The following is a 14,789-nucleotide window of genomic DNA, read 5'->3' as shown; positions in this document are numbered from 1 at the left end:
ATATTTTCTCCCTACCTGGTGTGGGGAAGAGAATCTTTTCTCATAAGTCAGTCGGTTCCCTTCAATAGAGAATCGGAAGCCCTTCCTTCGGATGCTGTCCTCCGATTCAGATTTGTGAAATTCATCCTCATCTTTCTCGTCTCCTTCGGATTGTTCTCTCTGCTTCCTCTTTTTCCTCCTGTTCCTCCTCTCTTTAGCACTCTTTGAACTCAGCTTTGACGTCACTGAAGAGCTCTCCGAGAACCCGCCGACACCACCAACTTCACTGAACTCTCTAGATTCACCTGTGGCGGCGGCTAAAGCAGCTGCCTGTTGAGTAACCAAAGTTAAACACATTTAAGGCACACAATACTAATCCGTTAATACTACTGTATTCCCAGGGTTTCTATTTTTTAAAAAGCAGATGAGTTTGGTGTTCCTCACACTAATCCCATGTACTACATAAGAAGCAGCATCTCAACAAGGCAATATAGCAAATTTCAAATTCCAAAAGGCCTTCCAGGACCTCGCCAAATTTACCTCAGAAAATTTGGTGCTGGCATGTTTCTGCCTGAAGCAAGGGGCACCCCTTCTCCCAGGCTCTGGCCAACACTTTAAAAAGTATTGTGCAACATTTAGACACCAGTTCCTGCCTTCATCTATCCCCCCACTCATGGCGCCACCTGAAACAGGCTATGCCACCCTGCCACATGGCGGAGCTTGCCCTCACCAGGTACACCCTAACATGGCTGAATTTCACTTGAGGAATCTTTCCTTATGGGTAAGGGATGAAGAGGCCTTAGTCACTGTCCCAGGCACCAGGACTTAAACCCAGCAGGCTAGAATCACTGCAAATGCCTCATTCCTTGAAAGCTGCTCACAAGAGGAAGTGTGGTGCCTAATTCTCAGCATGACTGTCTTGCCCTACAAGAGAAGAAAAATACGCTCCAGAGCAACGGCGTGCACCTTCCTCCCTCTTGTGAACATAACTCTCCACGGAATAAAAGTGTAAAAGAGTATTGAACCTGGCCCCAAAACATGTGGGAGACACAAGTCCTTTGCAGCAGGAAAAAGAAATTGCCACGGCTATTCTTGCTTCTTAGCCTAGGCTTCACAATCTGTTCTTTTCTTCTTCTTATTTTTCTTTTTTAACAGAAGGGCAACATGGGTAAAACAAAATAAATGAAACCAAATTAGATTCCAGCTTTACTGCTGTATAGAAAACATACTTCATGTTTCCTAGCCACCTTTTGTTTTCCTGGGGGAGGAATCGTTCAATCATTTTGTGACTGAGCGAGGGAAGGCCTAGAACCATTGACTCATCCTGATAACTTTGCCCTAATGCTGGAGCTGTCAGTGTGGTGCATGTGGGAACCCTGCTGCTCCTATGAAAACCTCATTTGGTGCCCTCAATGCCCTCAGCCCTTACTGAGTTTTCTGGTTTGAGGGCAGGCAATTGAAGCTGTTTTAAAAAAAAAGAAAGAAAGCATTTGGAAGCAGCTGTAGCTTCCAGCAACAGTCGTTTCAATATTTTCCCCCTGGGATGCTTCTGGGTCCATGTGGGCCCAGATACATTCTTAACATAGGAAAGAAAGTGTAGGCAGCTGGAGCTGGTACTTTGCTTTTAAGCCTACTCAGCTAAGCTGTCTGTTTGTTGATTTTCAGAAAATGGGAAGTGGGGAATAGTGGCAAACTGGTAAGCTTCAGGGCGCAGAGAAGCATCAGGGTAGATAGGGAGGGTGATAGCGGGCATTATTGCCTGTTTGAATTTTGTGAGGTGGGTGGATGTGCTGTGTTGCCTGGGGGTGTTTGTATGGAGTTTGGTTTTGAGAGCGGGGCATGTTGCCTGGTTGGTTTTGTGTGGGTGGTTTTGTGCTTTGAGGAGAGGGAATGTTGCCTGGGTAGGCTTGTGTGGGTGTGTCTGGTTTTCTCCAGAGTGAAGTGGATATGCCTACAATAGTGTCTCCACTTCTGAAATGAGATCCATGGGCTTAAAAAGGTTGCTGACCCCTACCCTAAAGGTTTACTTGTCATAATCTAATTTACTTGTCATAATGTATGAGCAAATGCCTACTACCCAGCCGCCATCTTGAAATGCTTCAAGCTCACATGCAGGTGGTGTTAACTAGCTAAAAGCACCTTCACAGATTTTACATGCCATCCTGTATGAGAATAAGCCAAAAACAAAACAAAACTTATTTTTAATCAAATATGGATAAAAATAACAGGTAGCTTTCTCCTCAAAATATCTTCTGGGAAGCTGGTTGAAATGGAGATTACAGCTTTAAAGCAGCGGCTGCTTTCTATGATTAGCTAGAACCTTAAAGCTATGCTAAACTGTCCAAACATTTTCCATCGGAAATGTACCTAAGCTTTCTTGTTCTTGTGCTGAATAGTCAATAAAAATGATCGTTAAAAAAGAAAGAACGATACCTGGGCTTCTTCCTGTTGCTTTTTCAGCTGTTCCAGCATCTGCTGGAACTCGGCCTCCTTCTGCTCTGCTTCTTCCATGGTGGCTTGGTTCTGCTCTTCATAGGCCATGGCAACAACAGCCAGGATCAGGTTGATCAGGTAGAAAGAGCCCAGGAAAATCACCAGGACAAAAAAGATCATGTACGTTTTGCCAGCAGCTCTCAATGTCTGTAAAAAGAAAGAAAGGAAAGAATAAAACAGTTCATAACATTCCTATAAAATGTAATGGCCTCTTTATTATACCGTAGTGACAAGGAACATGTTCAAAATGGGTATAAGTTAAATGGTTAAGAAACTTAGTGTACCGGTACATGCTGGTCTTATGTACATGAGCTATATGTACAAGTTCACATGTCAAACTATGTTGTAAATAAGAGGCTGTAATAACAACCGCTGCATTCCTTTTTTACAGGTGGATATACACCAGTTAGTACAGTTAGACCTCACCTCTTATTCATGCTTAATACAAGATGTGCTTCCTCTATCTGAAAGGGAGAGGAACAGCTGCCATAGTCGACTTCTGACCACAGAACTGGCCCCCTGCATATTTTTCATATGCCAGCTGCCTGAATGGGAATTCAAGGTCCTGTACAGTCATTCTGTATAAGCCATTCTGTACGCAGCCGATTTGCTTTGCAGCAGCCATATTGCTGGTTGGGGGTGGCAGGAGGCAAAGTACTAACACTCAAATGTTCTTTATGCAACACTGCGACTCACTTCAGCGGAGACATTTTGTAAAGCACCCGAGTCACCTTTCCCCCTGTTGCTCACTGGAATAGCCAGTTCTGTCAGCTGGAGTCATGGCCGCACATCGAAACAACTGGTATGGTTTGAAAACCATTAGGTTTTGTGGACGGTCTTAACCTTGCGCCAGTTATCATTACAGCTTCCCTGTTCCTGAGTATGAATGCAACAAATCCCAATGGACTGTACCATTTGTGGCAAGATGGCAAACTATGCCCTTGACTTGAAAGATGCAATTTTATGCTGCTGAGATTGATTGTTCTTATCTGTGAAATGTAACACAGACCATGAGCCAGTGTGGTGGACTTATAATCTGGTGAACCGGGTTCACTTCCCCGCTCCTCCACATGTAGCTGCTGGGTGACCTTGGGCTAGTCACACTTCTCTGAAGTCTCTCAGCCCCACTCACCTCACAGAGTGTTTGTTGTGGGAGAGGAAGGGAAAGGAGAATGTTAGCCGCTTTGAGACTCCTTCGGGTAGTGATAAAGCGGAATATCAAATCCAAACTCCTCCTCTTCTTCATCTACCTTTGAAATACACCGAAGTATTCATAGTAATACATTGCTCTTATTATTACTATGGTAATAGTAATAAGGGGTACTCAATGTGGTGCCTGCCAGACATTATGAGACTGCAATTTCCACCATCCCTGATCATTGGCCATGTTGTCTACTGCTGATTGGAATTTGAGTGCAATCATATCTGGAGGGCGCCTTTTTGGCTGCCCCTGTTTATATAATCAACCTCTGTAGTATTGCTAATACTCCTGGCATATAAAGTCTCTCACCAGTTGGTAAAGGTTTTCCCAGAAGTCCTGAGTCATCAGCCGAAAGAGTGACAAGAAGGCCCAGCTGAAGGTATCAAAACTTGTGTAACCATAGTTGGGGTTTCGACCAGCTTTTACACACATATATCCTTCCGGACATTGACTAGAAAAAAGGTGGGGGGGGGGAGACATTTTCAAAACATCATCTCAATCAATGTGTTTCCTTGAGCAAATAGTCTGCCAGTTGTCAGTAGAATGAAAATGCTTTTCAACTGTGATTTTACTCTATGGAACAATTCAAGAAAGCCAACTTCAGGCAAAGGTCTACAGCAGAGATCAGAAGCCTTCTTCCTATGAGGGGCCATTGACCTATGGGAAAGGTCAACTGGGGCTGCAGCCAATAGTGGTTAGAGCCAGATCTGATGGTGGGTGGGGCTTCATGATCTCTTGTCTGCCTCTTGCACACACACATCAAGTGAAAGAGATTCCCAGAGAGGAGAGTTGGAGAGCAAGAGCGAACCTACAGTGTACAGAGAGCTGAACGATAAGGAGGGACTCATGGAATTAAACTAAGGGTCCCGTGTGATCCTTGAAATGAGGGGTTTTAGGGTAGCACGACTGGTGCAGCCGCCTTGGGTATCACCCTGCAGGGGGCACCAAAACAATGATGTTGAACTGAGTGTGAGACGCTCCCCCCCCCCCGAATGTTAGCATCACACAGGGTCCAAAGTCCACCACTGCCTTGAACTGCAGGTTCTTTACTTAGGTCTACAGCAGCGGTTTTCAACCTGTGGGTCCCCAGATGTTGTTGGACTACAACTCCTATCATCCCTGAGCTCTGGCCTTGCTAGCTAGGAGTGATGGGAGTTGTAGTTCAACAACATCTGGGGACCCACAGGTTGAGAAAGGCTGGTCTACAGGGTCAATGCCTTTTCAACATTACCTAGGGAAAACTAGCCATTGTCTTGCCCAAATCCTTAACATACCACCATAAAGTGTTACCATTTAAATTTATCATGCTTTAGTGTAACACTTACGGGACGCGGGTGGTGCTGTGGGTAAAACCTCAGCACCTAGGACTTGCCGATCGTATGGTCGGCAGTTCGAATCCCTGCGGTGGGGTGAGCTCCCACCGTTCGGTCCCAGCTCCTGCCCACCTAGCAGTTCGAAAGCACTCTTAAGTGCAAGTAGATAAATAGGTACCGCTTTATAGCGGGATGGTAAACGGCGTTTCCGTGTGCTGTGCTGGTGCAGGCTCGCCAGAGCAGCTTCGTCACGCTGGCCACGTGACCCGGAAGTGTCTTCGGACAGCACTGGCCCCCGGCCTCTTAAGCGAGATGGGCGCGCAACCCTAGAGTCGGTCATTACTGGCCCGTACGGGCAGGGGTACCTTTACCTTTACCTAGTGTAACACTTAAGAGAGGTACTGAAAGTGAGGGAGATGCCTCTCATTGATCTTAGGAGTGTTTTCAAAGTGTGTAAAAAGAAAATTGAAAGATTGGGTGGATGGGGGAGTTGTTACTGAAACACATGTTCTCCATATTAAAGATCGCCCTCTCTTTCATTTCCCCATAAATGTAGATGCTGACATCCAGACAGTAGGCTTCTGAGCCCAAAATGCTAGCGATCTGAAATGCTGTGGATATTAAAGGCAACCCACTCTCTTGAATAAAGTGTAATGGACCATTCTCTCACCCGGCATCTGAGCTGTTGCCACACAGCAAAGCATCATTTTGTCCTTCCAAGAAGTAAAAGTGATCTGTTTGGAAACAGAAATGGATAACATTTAATTGCACTGAAAATAACTTGAGAGTCCCATGATATCTTGGCGATTAAGGTTTGGATCCTAACTAGACATTTATGAACAGGCTCATGGATGGAACTGAGATGATCCAGTGGGAATTCCCACTAGTGGAAAGCAGATAAAGTAATTTTTGCCAATTCCTTCTTTCCCCATGTAGCTCCCAGTTCTGCCTGTGAAAGTCACCACTTCCCTTCCGACAGAAGCATCCCATGAATGCATCTCCACTCAGAGGGTACACCCACCAAAAGAATATTTGGCAGGATATACATCATCCAATAGATATATTGTGGCACAAGCCCCTCAACTTAGTTATGAAACAGTATTGGTAGTCCCCCATAGACCAAAAGCACAAAAGACATCAACAAGGAATCATGTCTTCAGTGTAGTGAGCCCTACTCTATGGGACTCTCTCCTGGTAGAACTCAATCACTGTCCCTGTTAAGTTTCAGGTGTTTGGTTAAAATAATAATTTAAAGGTCTTTGCATCATGAACACTGCTTTGATAGTTTAATCTCTGATGTTTTGATCTCTAATGTTAAATCCATACTTTATTTTTATATATATATTATACGTTTTTATTTTTTTTAAACTGTTTTGGGACCCAGTTAATGAAAGGAATATGTATGTATGTATGTATGTATGTATGTATGTATGTTAATAAATAAATAAATATTACTAGCTAAGGTAAATTATAAACTGGGGTGTTTACTCCAGTGACCTGTTCGGAATCTAAGTTGCACTATATTGAGCACCAGATTACATGTAACGTCTGTGCATGGTGTGCCAACACAGCAGTCCTATAGATACTGTGAAGAATTATTACTATCGTTATTACTATGCACTTTAAAAGGGCCTGCATTTTTCAAAGTGCTGTACAAATCTAGATATACAGATATATAGATCTGGCATGGCCAAACTCGGCCCTCCAGATGTTTTGGGACTACAATTCCCATCATCCCTGACCACTGGTCCTTGTGAGCTAGGGATAATGGGAGTTGTACTCCCAAAACAGCTGGAGGGCCGAGTTTGGCCATGCCTGATATAGATGATATAGATATGTTCCTGCCTGCAGTCTTGCAATCTGCTAGACATAATACAAAAGGAAAAGGGGGAGAGAAGATGAAAGCAAGGTATGAAAGCTGCAAAATAGTTTGTGCTAAAATAAGTACAGTGTCCAATCAGTGAGACCGATTCATTTCTGTCATACCGCTTGAAACCCCATTATAAGATGGGCTGCACCAGTGTACCTCATGACAGAAATGGCCTTGGGATGATGCATTGGTGATTCATACCCCTCGTGTGTAAAGCTCGTACAACCCACAACGCACTAGACTCAGCTGTGTGGGTAAATACATAGGCAAACTCAAGGATGTTAAAATGACTAGACATTTAAAGTTAAGTGATTTATCTTCATTTAGTAATGCCAGCACAAAGCCTTGCAGTTTTCTTTGTGAGCATAGGTAAAGCACAGCCTCCACGTGTCCTGATTTTCCAGGGCCAGTCCTGGAATTACGAAAGCCATCCCAGTTTCTGATTTGATCCCAGAACGCCCCTGTTTCCCCTGCCACTGAGCTCACAGAGGAGGATGAGCCAGCACTTGTCCTGAATGGTGGTGGTGAGGGAGCATCCTGTTGCCTCTCCATGGCTGCTGCTGCTACTGCTGGCCTCCTCCCTTGGGCAGCTGGTGGTGGCTGCTGGGAAGAGGGCAAGGAGAAGAAGAGACTGCTGCCACTGAGGTCCAGCCTTGTGTGACATGGCAGCTCTGAGGGGCAGTCGGAGGGTAGGACTGCCCTGGGCAGGAAGAAAGGGGGAGTGGAGCAGTGTGCAAGGAGTCTTTTTTAAAAAATGCTTTGTGTGTTCTAAAAATTATTTATTGGTGTGTGTTTTTCTTTTCGCCATTCAGCTCATCATCAGTGCCTGCAAACCCAGGACTCAGTTTCAGCACTATAGGCTAGGCTGTGCTGCATAATTTTAGTGCCTATTGACAACAATCCAGCTGCGATCATCAAAACATTTAGAGATGAGGTTTTGGTGTCCTCGGGTGTCTTCCCGTGTAAAAGTTGGGGTGTCTAGGCGACGTTTCGACGAGGTCTCACTCGTCATCTTCAGGCTGGTGCTTTCGGCTTCTTGTTACTGGAACAGAGCGGGATCTCAATGTTTGAGTTCCTATAAATACTGTAGAGGGGGTGTGGTGTCTAGCCTCCAATGTTCTGGGCAGAGAGGAAGTTCCCAGGCTAGTGTGCCTTTTCTTCTTTTGTTCCTTAATTACTTGAGAGATACCTTGAGTGATTTCTTGAGTGATATCCTGAGTACCACTTAGGTGGGTCATTAGGTGTGGATTAGTTGCTAAAGTCTTTGTGTCTTGACCTCTTGAACTTTGTGAAGAGTTTTCCTGAGAAGATGGCTGTATTGCACTTAGTTGTGCTTTGGCTTGGCTTCGTGTATAGGGGCGAGCTGTGGTTTTGTGGCTTGTGTCAGCCAGATCTGTGTAGGGATTGCAGGGGGGTGCACTTTTACACGGGAAGACACCCGAGGACACCAAAACCTGCATTCCTGTACCCGTGAAAATCTACGAAAGCATATATATATATATATACACACACGCACATATACACACAAATCAATGAAAAAGTAATAATGTGTCACCAGGCCTTACTGTCATCACTGACGTAGTCATCCCAGTTAAACGTAGTCACAGTTCTATTAACAAAGGTACCATTATCGCCCATTGTGCTATTGAAATAGGAAGTTATGTTGATTTCAAAAGTAGAATTATCTGGCGGCCAAATCAGGCATTTATGCCTCAAGTTCCCCATGAAAAGCTGGAGCCCTATTAATGCAAATACACTCAGACAAAACACAGTCAGGATCATGACATCCGAGAGCTTCTTCACTGACTGAATTAGGGCCCCCACAATGGTCTTCAGGCCTGCAAACAGAAAGGGAAATTCATTGTGATGTCGCACGCTCAATATACTGTATGTCACGTGAATGTGCTTGACTTAGTTAATGTTTCATGCAGAATGACAACAAAATGGTTTTTATATTTGTGACAGTTTAATGAAAAAGCCTGATTGCCTGTGAACATGAATGAAAAGCTGTTAGGTTTATGCTGATTTGAAACTGTGTATGAAAATAAAACAGATATATTGAGGTATCAGTGGTACATAATCAGAGAAATACTTTGCCTAAGCAAAAACGCAATTTTGCGATCCATGCTGTATCTCAGCCCTGTGTAGAAAAGTATATTGTTTTCTATTGCTTGTGTCTCTTGCCCAAACCATTATTGTGGAGTCGGTTTTTTAACTGTTCAACAATACAAATAAGGTGTTTTTATTTAATTCGTTATTTCAATTATCCCATGTTCAGTTTTATGGAATAAAAATGGGTGATGGTTTGGAGAAGGACATCTTTTTTAGAAAATTCCCATGCAAAGAAAAAAGCCCATGCTAACTTTCACATTTTTGCATCTATTTATGCATAATTTTAAAAAATAAATAAATAAAAACCCAAACACAACTGATAGCAAGTTTCGGTTGGGAGTGCCTGCAACAAATGGTAAAATTTGCATCAGTATGAAAGCCTTAATCTTGACTCTTAATTTAAAAGCGGAAAGCTTGATGTCATAAGATGCAAATCATATAGCCACTTACTGCAAATGTCTCATGCAAGAATTTGTTAAACGCAAAGGCTGATTTGGAAAAAAATAATAATAACCAAGCTGCCATAGTTAAAAAGCAAAGAATCGCTGAAAACAAAAGTTTTTGATTCTTGCTTTTTTTCTTTTTCTTTTTGCTTATACAGTGCAGCAAGCAACACGGCTTATGCTTAAAAGTGTGGTTTCATCTTTAATGGAGCTTTTAAAGGTCAGCCTCCGTGTTTAACCTAGCTCTCACCTGGAATGACTGATATTGTTTTCAATGCCCGGAGAACTCTGAATGTTCTCAACGCTGAGACATTGCCCAGGTCCACAAACTCTGTCACATATCTGCAATAGGGGAGTTCACACACAAACACAATGACAGCACACAAAAAACAGTTGGAGATACAAGGGGCCTGACACTTCATCATTCCACTCACATCTTACCTGGGATTACAGAAATAGTTTTCAAAGCTCTCAATACTCTGAAAGTTCGAAGAGCTGAAACATTGCCTAGGTTTACAAATTCTGTTACATACCTGTAGAATCAAATCACAGTTATTCAGAATTGAGGCAGACTTTATGTTACTTGCTTGGGGGGGCCTTTTCTCAGATTAAATTAAAATGTCAACGAACAAATCACACTGCTTTATTTTAAACTAATTTGGGAACTTGAGAGGTAGCTTCCATTCCAGTGAACAGAAAAGAAGACAAGATATGAAACAAGCTTATTTTAAGAGGCTAAGCCAGAGTTAGTTACAATACAAACGGCAGAAATTCTAATATGGTTCTGCAGCACAGTCTCCATTCTGGGATGCTAAAAATCAACAATACTGTATATCTCTTTCTCTAAAGGTTCTCCCTGTCTCAACTTGAGGTTACCAGTGACTAACAACCCCCCCCCCCCTTTAAATACTGCAAACAAATACTTACGCAAATGTAATGACAGTGAAGTCAAGCCAGTTCCAAGGATCCCGGAGGAAAGTGAAATCTTCTAAACAGAAGCCCCTTGCAAGAATTTTTATTAGTGATTCAAAGGTATAAATTCCCGTGAATGTGTATCTGAAGAAAATAGCAGTGCAACAGTTAACAGAAAACAAGTATTAATGATTTCAACAAAACATTCCCAACAGAAAACGGACAATCATAAAATCGGGTGGCAGGGGGAGGGGGAGATGTCAGAAGTCTAAAGTGGAATAGCAAGAATTGTTTTCCAAAGGGAAAGCTATGAACTCTGTCTCTGGATGACAATCCAGGTGCACAAAGCAGGTATGAGGCAGAGCTGATTTATATGCAATGCTCACAGTGTCAGGATTCCTAACGCTTCCCCTCACCACCACCACTAGTAGCAGAAAGCTGGGAGAGATCAAAGTCTCATAGGCAAGGAGGGAGAAGACTGACTGGTTGGCTTCTACTGTTTACTGGTTAATTTCACTTCTTCCTCAGCTACTAAGAAGATGCAAAGACAGAGTAAACTAGGTGTGCAGAAGAGAGGGAAGTCGAGGGGAAGGTAAATTAGATGTGTAAAGACTTTGTTTTTTCTGGCTAAAATGTTTGTAAAAGTTGAAAATGAAAAATAAAATTATATTTTTTACAAACAGGATGTTGTATTGGGTCAGAAACTAATTGGCAGCCAGTTCAGTCGGGCCAGGATTAGCTTTATATGCTCCAACCGTCTTAGGACAGGCCAGGGAATTATATTGTTGTATGATTTGCAGTGGGGCTGGATGTCCTCCCTGGACCCTTACCAAGGCTGTGATTCTATACTTGGGGTCCGAAATAGAGGACTGCCAGAAGGATAAAATCACTTTCTGCTGTTTTGTTGGGGGTGGATGTCGCCATGATGGTTCAGCAGAAGAACGGGTAATGCTGGACTTTGGGGCCATTTCCTATCTTTTTGTTACTGCACATCCAATTCTAAATTTCCCCTTTTCCTCCCCTTAATTATCTCTTACTGAATGCATTTATATCAATCCCGCTAATGTTCTAATTTGGAATTTGGAAACCAGAGTGCAAAGAAGGGCAGGTGGTTCCTCCTCCTTCCTAGAGTGTTCAACTTTGATCTCCCCTCTAGCCTGGAGCTTTTCCTCACTTGCCAATTTCAGTGGCATAGTTTCTGCTTGATCTGACATTTCGAAGAGTGAATTTGTAGCTGATTGTCTGCAACCTTTGGTCACATGCCATTGTTATCAGACAGCAAGTGTGGGGTTTACCTTCCCACCCACATTGGGTTGTGTCCAAATTGAAAGAAGTCACATGACTGTTGTTACATCCCTGGGTACCATATTACAAATCTGATTCTATCACCATCATGCATTTTAATTGCCTTTTGAATTGGGAAATAGCAAGAGGCAAAGGGAAGCAAAGATCAGTTCTTGAGCACAGAAAATGGTCCAGTCAGGCATTATCCTTGAGTTCTGTTTTAGCTTAAAAGTGTAAAATGTGAACAAGTAGGGGGTCAATCTTGGGCACAAATGCATGCTTGCATAATGTGGGAACCCATGTAACAAGAACCAGCATTGTTGGTTCCTTGCCAACAGAACTGCCCCTTGGATGACTTTATATATAAACATGCATCATATATTCATTAACACATTGAATAGTGATTAGATTCAACTTACTCTACATTCTTTGTCCAGTCCGGAGGGTTACTCATGGTCATAAATACACAGTTGGTCAAAATAGTGCACATAATAAGCATGCTGAATAATGTATGTTATTGTTAAGGAACATATTCTTGAGAACTCATCGTAAGAAAAATTGATTACATCAACAGTACATTCTGGTTCACTTCCAATATTTCCTGTGGTTTTCATGATGCTCAGGGAACATCGCATAACCTCCTCACATAGCGCTCCATATTTAAAAGAAAATAGGTGGATTGATGGACATTCTAATAGCCTTTCTGAAATATTAAATTTTTGCTGTTGTTTTTCAGGGAAGGAAAGATAAAGCCATTTTACTTCTGGATCAGAAGTAGAAACAAGTGGTTTGAGTCGGATGTGGGTGGCCGGTATAATATTAAGATGCAAATGTAAATCTAAACGGTGATGACACTGCTAAACATTATAGTGCTCAGCAAAGTGGCAGGCCACTTCAAAATGATGTTTCAGAATATGGAACATTAAGCAGAAAATGATGAGGTCGGATGAAGGCTTTCTGAACTCTGTCTATGTGTATGCTGTAGGTTACCTTTTGCCACCTGACAATTAGTTTCAAATGTGAATCAAAAGTTTATCTCATCTAATTTAGATTTTATAGTATGTTCAAAGCATGGCAAGGTTCCATAATAAGGTAGGGTTTTATGTTCCTGCTGTTGTTTGTGAAAACAATGGAAAAGCCAACGGGGAAGCAGCTGCAAAAGGGCCCAAATTCAATCCCAGCATCTCTGGGTACAACTGGAAAATACTCCTATCTGGAGAGTTGCTTCCACTCTGTATGAGCAAAATGGACCAGTGCCCTGGTAGCTTCCTATGTCCATATACATACATTATTCTAGATACTCCAGGTGTGATTGTTTGATCAAGCCAACAATTGCTGCCTCTTTAGAGAGACAGCACTAAATGTTTTGCTGGCTTTAGCCCATCTCGACTGCTGTCAATGGATCACCAGGGAAGCTGCCGTATGGGAAAACTGGGCTTCCACTCATGGGAGGGAAACCTGCCCACCTGGGGGATGGGGAAAAGGCTAAGCAAGAGCCCCACTCAGAATGATCCGGGGTTTACATCACTACGAACACTGGACATAACTTGTTCTCTTCACCTTCGCAATAGAAATTCTTTCCTCTGTCATTCAAAGGCTCAGTAACTTAAGGGAACATCCCTACACAAATGCATACTGTTTAATTACCTAAACATGATAGGCTCTCAATGGCCACAGGATGGCACCATAAACTAAGGAATGTGTAGAGCTCTTTTATTTTAGGGAAGATGTCTACATGCATATTCAGATGTTCATTTATTACATTTGCATCATGCAGTTCCTCAGAGTAGTGCGCAAGGGATTCCCAGGACATGCTTCAGATCTCCTTAGCTTTTGACTTAGAAATACTCCAGCCCCTTCTCTTTAACACCTGTTTTTGGCTTGACGGTTCTAAAGAACAAAGAAGCAGTCAGTGCTTCTGCCAAGCCATGCAAGTTTAAGGATGTTAGGTCTCCTCTGGTTACCTGCAAACTGGGAATTAAAAAATGGAATTGGAATCCCCTCCAGCGCTGGAATTTGTCACTCGTGAGATGCTTCTGTTTGCCTCCCTGCAATCCTGCTCCCTTCTCCACACAGGTATAGCTTTGCTCATTAAGAATTTTCTTGGATTAGCCAATGAAAGCAAGTATACCCAAAGGTGGATTTGACACTTAGAGCAAAATGGAAAGGTAGAGGTTGCATTCTTGGCATTCCAAAAGTAAATTCAACAGCAAGCCAACACTTCTTGCCACACTTGATTCCCTTCTGTTTCCCTGCTTGCCAGGGCCACCTTACCATCATAAAGAACAAGGCAGCTGCTTGGGGCATGTTGTGATTATATGGGCTCCCTGGGACCAAATGCCTGGAAAGAACCATAGTACCGAAAAACAGAGTAGCACCGTTTCACTGGTTGTGAAGTAACCACTTGAAAAGGATATGAATGTACCAAAATTTTAATAGCTATTTTTCTAAGAGGGTTGAATGGAGTTAACATATACACGGCGGAAGTGGCACTGAATCGGAAGATCGCCTTCCCTTTATTCAATACTATAAATGTCTGGAAGAAAAAGGGACAGAGAGAATAGGGAAAGAATTGATTCGTGGCATGTAACATTGACCTGTGTAACATTGACTCAGGCACTGAAACACAGAGACACAGAAGCTTGGTTAGAGAACAGTATACACAAAAGAAAACCTTCCCTATCTAATTCAGTTAATACCATGATTTCCATAAGGCTACTCAACCAATCAGGTTCAGGATTCAGTCTCAAGGCACAGCCAGACATACAAGGCAGGCATCAGCTCTTCCCAACCAATACTAGGAATTAGATTTTGGCTTAAATTTGCATATGCTAATTAGGGCTCTGAGAAATTAAGGTGGTGGGTGGCTTCCCAGCACTGCACTTTGCAGTGCGCCCAGCTGCCATATAAACTTTGTTTAAAAAAAGTTTTTTAAATGGGGAAGATTTGGGGCACACCACACGAAGCCCAGGCCCTCAGGCCATTGTGGAGAAGTGTGTTTTGCTTCCTCCTACCATTATGACTGCAGACCAGTTTCTTGCGAAGATGGAACCAGAAGTGTGTTGCAGGCAGGTAACAGCCTCAGCCATTCATCTGTTCCTCCCCAACAGCCTGGTCCTACTCAGAGTCAGGCACAGGTAAGTTGACTGAGATCAATGGGCAGGCCTTGCTCTGTGGAGCAC

General features: G+C 42.9%; 1 protein-coding gene across 2 annotated transcripts in view; it reads right to left on the bottom strand.

The window, feature by feature from the left end:
* The window catches only part of LOC310827438 (sodium channel protein type 2 subunit alpha), a 96,343-nt gene that overhangs the window by 35,597 nt on the left and 45,957 nt on the right, over positions 1 to 14,789 (bottom strand). The window contains exons 3-11 of one of the 2 annotated variants that reach the window (XM_083703475.1): positions 14,026 to 14,143; positions 12,027 to 12,117; positions 10,339 to 10,467; positions 9,853 to 9,944; positions 8,422 to 8,694; positions 5,657 to 5,720; positions 3,983 to 4,124; positions 2,413 to 2,619; positions 16 to 309 (exon numbers count right to left, since the gene is read on the bottom strand). In XM_083703475.1, coding sequence (XP_083559601.1) covers positions 16 to 309; positions 2,413 to 2,619; positions 3,983 to 4,124; positions 5,657 to 5,720; positions 8,422 to 8,694; positions 9,853 to 9,944; positions 10,339 to 10,467; positions 12,027 to 12,117; positions 14,026 to 14,143 — 1,410 coding nt within the window. Of the gene's footprint in view, positions 1 to 15; positions 310 to 2,412; positions 2,620 to 3,982; positions 4,125 to 5,656; positions 5,721 to 8,421; positions 8,695 to 9,661; positions 9,754 to 9,852; positions 9,945 to 10,338; positions 10,468 to 12,026; positions 12,118 to 14,025; positions 14,144 to 14,789 lie in introns of both variants that reach the window. The other variant, XM_083703476.1, reaches the window with a different exon arrangement.

Source organism: Podarcis gaigeae, assembly GCF_964106915.1.
Source record: "Podarcis gaigeae genome assembly, chromosome: 1".
Taxonomy (NCBI): domain Eukaryota; kingdom Metazoa; phylum Chordata; class Lepidosauria; order Squamata; family Lacertidae; genus Podarcis; species Podarcis gaigeae.
The sequence above is the reverse complement of the archived record's forward strand: the minus strand, read 5'-3'. Positions and strand labels throughout refer to the sequence as shown.